This window comes from Quercus lobata, chromosome 12 (genome assembly GCF_001633185.2).
Source record: "Quercus lobata isolate SW786 chromosome 12, ValleyOak3.0 Primary Assembly, whole genome shotgun sequence".
Taxonomy (NCBI): Eukaryota; Viridiplantae; Streptophyta; class Magnoliopsida; order Fagales; family Fagaceae; genus Quercus; species Quercus lobata.
Genome location: NC_044915.1, coordinates 38,009,059 through 38,016,799, shown reverse-complemented (window position 1 = coordinate 38,016,799; position 7,741 = coordinate 38,009,059). Strand labels below are relative to the sequence as shown.

General features: G+C 33.9%; 1 protein-coding gene across 1 annotated transcript; it reads right to left on the bottom strand.

Annotated features, from left to right (window-relative positions):
* Positions 1–5,365: 5,365 nt before the first annotated feature.
* Positions 5,366–7,017, bottom strand: LOC115969895 (probable strigolactone esterase DAD2). Its single transcript, XM_031089529.1, has 2 exons — positions 6,432–7,017; positions 5,366–6,152 (listed from the first exon to the last, which is right to left on the bottom strand). Exons 1-2 carry the CDS (start codon positions 6,800–6,802, stop codon positions 5,723–5,725), a joined length of 801 nt encoding a protein of 266 aa, XP_030945389.1. The 5' UTR covers positions 6,803–7,017; the 3' UTR covers positions 5,366–5,722.
* Between the last annotated feature and the right edge of the window lie 724 nt (positions 7,018–7,741).

Genomic DNA, 7,741 nt, shown 5'->3' with positions numbered 1-7,741 from the left:
CACATACCAAACAGGATCAATATTATTAAGCAAAAAGATGCCAAAACACATTATATCTAGAAGATCTAGTATTCGTGACAATAGATTAAGAAGCATTAGAATCTAAAACAAAGAGAGTAGAGAGAGAAAGAACATAAGAATTATGTGATTTATTTTGACGACTTTCATCTACACAAAAAAGCCCTTGATGACTATATCTTTACTCTCGTGAATTGTTGTTTTAAATTAAACCCAATATGAGGTATATACAAGGAGGCTAAACCTTAGACTAACCATACACTAAATCATGATTATAGTTTATGCTGTACAAATAGAATTAAAATCACTTTGCTTCCACAAAAAGTCGGATTGAGCTTCTTATATTTTAACATGAAGGAATGAATTGTGAGAATAGCTGCACTTAGGTATAGTCTAGCAACCGATCCATGAATTGCAGAGATAGAGGCTATAAGGTGGGATTTGGAGGTGACCAAAGGGGAGGGAGTTCAGCAAATTCTTGTTTAAGGGGATTCAAAGTCTTGGATGGATTTATTAATGAACCCAGGTTTGAGGCCAAGTTCGTGGGTGGACAACATTATAGCAATCATATAAAAGATGCTGCAAGGAGTTTAGTGCATGTTTTTTTAACTGGTAGTGTACAGGGTATCAAATAGAGCTTCCCATGACCATGAATAAAGTTATTAAAGTCCATGGGCTTTAAAGATGTCTTCTGAATGCTATATTCGGCCTAACTTATACCCCTCGGTCTTATCTATTCCCTAAATCTCTAAGGAAAGATCTTTGTAACATATTCTTTTGGCTTTTCAATAAAAAAAAAATGTTTAGGGGGAGGGGGAACCCTCTATTTTAAGGAGCATAACTGCATAAGAGCTTCTCCAATGGATTAGTCAAAGTCTTTTTTTAAGAGCAAATTCAAAAAATCAGCTCCAACAAATTCTCTAAAATCAAAACTTTTCCAAAATTTTTTGAAGTTGTTACAGTAGTTCTCTTAATCTAGAGAACACTGTGGGAACTCCAAACCATTTTTCTCACTTAAAATAATCTACACTTAAATAAATTTGAATAAAAAATTTTGCCCAATAAATTAAAATTTCAGCATTTATCTCAACCTCAACAGCTACAAAGACACCAAAACGCAGTATGAATAAAATACAAAACGCAATCTAATCACAGAACACAGTCTTTCTCATAAAACTAATAAAATTAGAACAATTTTTTTTTTTTTTAATCTGACCCACAATATCTAGAGATAGAGGATAGAGGATGAAGACTATTTTTCTTTCCCTTGGTAGAGCACAGTGGTGATTTCCCCTCTATGTGATGAGAAGATGAATGGCATGTTTTAGTGTTTTTAGTCGAATTGATCGAGAGAGACATCTGGAGATAGAGGTAGACCAAGAGGTAGAAAATGAAAAGAAAAAATGAAGATAAAGAGGAGAAGTGGGATACATGTGTGGAGGTGAAAAAACAAGAGAAAAAAAGAAAAGAAAAAGAACAAAGTAGGGATGGAAAAAATGAAGAGAGAAGAAAAAATAAAATTGAGAAATGTTACCACAATATTTTACAATTCTTTTATAATAAATTTTAAGTAGTAGGTTGTTATTAGCTATTACAGTTGAGAAAAAAAAAATTTAGTGGTGGGTTCAAATTAGAACTCATAACAACTTATCACATAGGAACATAACACTTCTCATAAAAATTAGATGATCCTACGACTATCATTGTCACAAGTGCTACACAAGATTTGTTAAAAAAAATATCCCAAAAAAATTTAAATATTAAAGAAAGAACGAAAAAATAATATTTAAATATAATAAAGAAAATATAGAGAGACTATTGGAAAGTATATTTAAAAAAGTAAGTAAGTAAAAGGTAATGTAATTGTTCACTATCTGAACAGTACAAAAATTTGTAAATTTTTTTTTTCCAATAATGATAATCTGCTTGTAGAACTTGTCTCTGCTTGTAAGGTAACTATGCTCCTGTTTCTCTTGTTTAATGTTAATAGAAGATTATTAAAAATACGACAAAACTTATGTATAGTACCTTAGATGCTGTTTCTTAGGTTCTCCTCTTAAGATTTTATCATGTGGCTACTTAACTTAAAAGATTTTTAATAGAAGATTATTAAAAATACGACAAAACTTATGTATAGTACCTTAGATGCTGTTTCTTAGGTTCTCCTCTTAAGATTTTATCACGTGGCTACTTAACTTAAAAAATACACTTCCATCAATGAGAAAAAAGTTATATGGCAGAATCTTAAGAGAGGAATTTAAGGAACAACACATAAGTTCTGTACCTAAGTCTTACTCTTAAAAAATATATATATATATATATATATATATAAATTTGAAGAAGTTGCTAGAGATGGTCTAACGTCGTAAAATGGCTCCTAGGGTGGTGTGTACCATAATGTCCCACACTACTATTTTTACCATGTAGCATTACCGAATAAATAGGTATTACACTACAATAAAATTGCTGTGTAGCAGTAGATAGTTAAAGACTTCAGCCTCAGTCTTGCAAATTACCATATGACCGCACCATTAACCAATCAAATGCAACTCTTCCTTTTCTATTGAAGCTTCTACAAACTTTGGAGGTGTGTAATATATATATATATATATATATATATATGTGTGTGTGTGTGTGTGTGTGTGTGTGTGTGTGTTGGTGAAGTTGAATTTTGTAATTTGAAAATATATCCAAATCCATAAGCATTATATAACTCACTTCTGCGGTTTTTTTTTTTTTTTTCCTGAAAAGTATTTGTGTCCTTTAAAAATTGAATCCGTTGAGGTTGAGGATAGTATTTCTGGGCCAAGCATTACTAGTTATGGACCTCCGCATCCATTTGTTACACACACCATGCAGGCCTGAGCGTGCATATTTTCTCTTTTCTGGATTGGCTATAGGTTTGTATACTGAGTCTACTGACAATGTGGACTTCAGTCCATTACTGAAGTGGGATTAAATTAAACAGGTTTGGGATTTGCTAAAACTTGGAGTTCAGGCGTATTGAACTTGATCTGTCTACCGAAACTTGGAGTTGCTCTGCTACGCAATGTAATACAACTTTGCTCAAACCGTGAAATTATATGAAAGTATAATTCACTGGGCCTTCAATTTGGTCATACAAATTTTTGAGCGGGCCATGTAAACCAGTTTAGGTTACATGTGACCCAAATTCTATATGCACTCTTTCCTTTGGGACCAAACTTATTCATTATATATATAATAAAAAAAAAAGATGGGACATATTATAAGTATATGTAATCATGTATATATTAGATATGTATAAAAAAAATATGGATAGTTGGATTCATGTTCAATTCTTAGGATAGCAACAACCATAGTGGCTATGAATCTATCATTGGCATCAATTAATAGAGATGCATAAAGGGGAAAATAAAATTTTTTTTATTATATATTTTTTGTTAAATTATCTCAGTTGGTCCCTACACAGTTACATTACACTAGTAGAAACATAATCACTTGGACAGGGGTTTGGGTGAGAATTCATTGGATAAGGTGGACTACTGTCTATATGCTCGATCGAGCCAAAGGCAATCAATGCATTTTCGCAATTCGCATTTTAGGAACTTTGGAAGTATGTCTACTACACCATCGATCTATCTAAAAAGGAGGTATGATTGGTTAAATATTCATCTCATGTCACTTGTTGGGAAACAAGAGAGAGAATTGCTTCTAATTTTCAATTGAGGAGCTAAATTAGACTTATTTGGAGTGGTTCCATTTTTATTTTTATTTTTTTTTAGAGAGTGGAGTGGTTCCAAAAAAAAAAATTTTTGATGGAAAGTGGAGTGGTTCCAATTGATTACAATAGTTGGTAGGTTAGATATTAGTTGACTGGTGAGATATTAGGGTTTTACTAACGTATGGCATGCATTAATAAACTATTTTAAGAAACATTTAATGGAAAAATGACTAACTTTTTAAAATAATTTTTTAAATTTCACATAATTTTTTTTTTCAAATAAATTATTAATGTATGTTCTAAACTCTAGATATTGTGATTGATTTGTACACTTTTTACTATCCATGGTTTAGAACGAAAGCATATTAAGTTTTGGATTGCTCCATATTTTTGGACTATTTATAGAGTTCAAATCAGTTGAGAAACTTTATTCCTGATTTGCCCTTTCCAATTGATACAAATGATTTACTTCCCATTTCATGCTGATTGGTGAATGTTCTTTTGCCTTGCTGATGGCATGATAATTTTAAGTAAAAAAACTAAATGACTATTAGAAGTTCGCTTTAAACTAGCACTTCATTTTTATTTTTATATTTTGAGAAAAATTTTGTAGCTTTTATTGAGCAAAGTAAGTCAAATCAATTAAAATCACAACACTAAAGTGTTAAGAAATGTTTTCCATCCATACCAAAAAACTACTAACATGTCTAACATGACTAATAAGATTGTGAGTTACAGAGTTTCCTTGTCTTCGAATATTGGAATAACTAAAACCTAGCACTTCATTTAGTTGCACACTTATCAAACCATTTTCAAGTTGTATAGGCATTTCACTCAATCATTCAAACCCTTTTGTACCCAAATTTAAAGAGAAAAGAATTTGCCTTCCATATCTTAGCCCAATAACGCACTAGTGACTAGACATAACACATACACGGACAAATATCTAAAAATATCTAAGTATCGCTGACTGTAATCCACAATAAGTTGATCGCTGAGTATTAGATAAGTGGTGTGAATTAAGACACATCGTCCTAATAATGTTAAATATCACCATAGTCTTCTATTACAAACGAAAATAAATGAAAAAACTAATATAAAAACATAATCAAATATAAACGATTAAAAACATAAATGATCAAAATGTAAACATTCTCAAATTTTAAGATAAGTAAAAAAAAAACCAATTTCCTTTTTTAGCATTTTTTTTTTTTTAAATTTGTTTATTTTTCCTTGATTGGACAACATATTGGGCGGCCCGAACCCCGAAGAATCTGAAAGAGCAGAGCGAAGGACGGAGAATCTCTGGCGTTATGTAGTCACAGAGAAACAGGGTACGTTGAATCTAAACGCGTAATCAAAATGTAAACGTTCTCAAATTTTAAGATAAGTAAAAAAAAAAAAAATCAATTTCCTTTTTTAGCATTTTTTTTTTTAAATTTGTTTATTTTTCCTTGATTGGACAACATATTGGGCGGCCCGAACCCCGAAGAATCTGAAAGAGCAGAGCGAGGACGGAGAATCTCTGGCGTTATGTAGTCACAGAGAAACAGGGTACGTTGAATCCAAACGCAATTCCAATTCCATTTTTCTTGGATAAAACTGGACCGAAATAGGAAATTAGACTAAAACAGACACACAGTACAAAAGTAAAATCATTTCATTTCTTTTCACAGCCACTGGTCTGGTCTGGTCTGCCCAGATAAAGATAAAAAAGAGAACACCCAGAAGAAAAGAAAAAAAAAAAAGATCTTAAATATTAAAAAAGAAAAAGAAAGAAGACAAAAAGAGTACGTCATCACGTGAAAAACACGTGAAGATTCTTATCCTCTGACAAGTGAAAATCAGATCATATATATATAATCCAAAGTCGAAGGACTAATGTCCACAAATTATTCGCCATGTGTGATGATCTCGACCCTTATTACATATTGTCACGACCCCACACTATTTTTTTGTACCCGCTTAGCTTAGCCTAAGCTAGCCTAGCTTAGCTATAGGCTAACGGGAAAGAGCTCGACGGAGCTTTTGAGCCAAAAGGTATGGTGCACTCAAATGGGGCAAATGACCCTCAGTCTCGAGCATCTCCACCGTGTTACGACCACCCAAATGGTCCTTCAAATAGGTTGCAACTGAGGCTGGAACAGACACATCTCGAGCTGTCTGAAATATGCAACAAGGTACTTTGACTAGGCCTAGGACCCCTCTCAGATCGCTGTTGAAAATCATGCGGGAAACGAACAAGGATATGTCAGGCCTCATGTTGAATAGGGTTCGACTGAATTCTCGAACTGCTGCTGGAACATCAGCTCCCACTGCCAATGGTGCGAAACCGTTCACCCATGCCTCGTAATTCGACTGCATTGCTTCGAAAACTTTCTCAATCTCTCCTTGCTCGAACCCACCGTGGTAATCATTGTCGTTTAGGAATCTAAAATTGTATGCACACCCAACTCAGTATATAGCTTTTTTTTTCCATTTTGATCAAATTCAGGTTTTATACTAATACATAATCTAATAAGCTGAATTGTTCAATTACTAATATAAATATATATCACTACTTCTTGACCATTACTTGATGACATGTGTGAACCATTATTTTCACATGGATCAACTCGATGATCTGACAGTCTCACATGACAAAAGTTGTGGTGCGAAAATTGTCTCAACATATAATATAATGAAATAATCAAGTTGACTTTTTTGTTACCTTGGAGAAGCGCCGATGAGGATGAGCTTGGAGAAGAGTTCAGGGCGGCGAATGGCGGCTAAGATTCCGATCATGGCGGAGACGGAGTGGCCGACGTAGGCGCAGCGATCGACGCGGTGGGCGTCGAGGATGTAGAGCAAGTCATCGACATAGGCGTCGAGAGTGGTGTAGCGGCGAAAATCGAAGAAGTCAGGGTTGACACTGCCGGCACAGACGAGGTCATAGAGAATGACTCGGTAGTAGGGTGTGAAGTAAGGGAGAATTCTCTGCCACACGGACTGGTCTGTGCCGAAGCCATGAGCCAGAACCAAGGTTTTCTGACCGGACCCTTCTACACGGACATTGAGATTTTCTAAGAGACTGGTGCCCATGTGGATTGTGGGAAAGAGAGAGAGAGAGAGAGAGAGAGAGGTGAGAAAAGAAAGAGGAAAATGAGGAGCGTGATTTGTTGGGCAATACAATGGGGGTTACTGTGTGAGAAGGCAAAATAGGTGGGTAGGTGTTGTGGACTTGTGTGGGGTTTGGGTATTTTATATCTTATCTCTCTGTGTCAATGTTGTTGTTTGTGTTGTTACTTCTTAAAAGTCTTCGTAGGTTTTGGGTTCTATTTATACTGCTACGAGCATACGATAACTGTACATACTTTAAAATAAATAAAATGATAAAGATATATGTATTTATGGTGTCCATGTCATTTTTCTTTTCTTTCTTTTTATCAAATTAATATATTGATATTCTCAACAAAAAAAATATATTGATACTATTTTTTTTTTGGTCAATTACCCTATTGGCACATATAGGATTAGCATTTTGTTTTGTATTTGTAGTAGACCCAAATGAAAAAGTGATATTCCATATGAGTGATGGTATGAAAAAATACTATGAATTTTTCGTTTTTAATGGCATAACTCTTTATTAGTTGGGATTTGATCCCAAATCTTTTATTTGGTAATAAAAACATTTTAACTAGTGTATTTGCTTCAAAAGATGATTGTTAATGTTTGTGCTTCTCATTGATTGGAGAATAAGGTATTTCATGTGTCGGAATATATATAATCTCATGTGACTTTGCTACCTTATAGGCTTATACTAGAAGATATACTAGAAGATAAGAATTATATAAATGCATAAAATAATTATTGGTTTTTAGGGAGAAGTCATATTCAAAGACACTGTCTAGTGGGTGGGTAGTGTTGGATTGCAATCACTATTGGCTGTCATTACCTTCAACTACAGTTAGCTGTGAGCCCAGCAGCACTGTTTCCAGGCCCGTGAAGCTTTACACTTTTACTTGAGTTTGCAATGTGATT

Coding starts and splice junctions, on each gene's coding strand:
- LOC115969895 (XM_031089529.1), bottom strand. CDS start 6,802: ATGGGCACCAGTCTCTTAGAAAATCTCAATGTCCGTGTAGAAGGGTCC. Junction 6,153..6,431: donor CTCATCGGCGCTTCTCCAAG/GTAACAAAAAAG, acceptor ATACAATTTTAG/ATTCCTAAACGACAATGATT.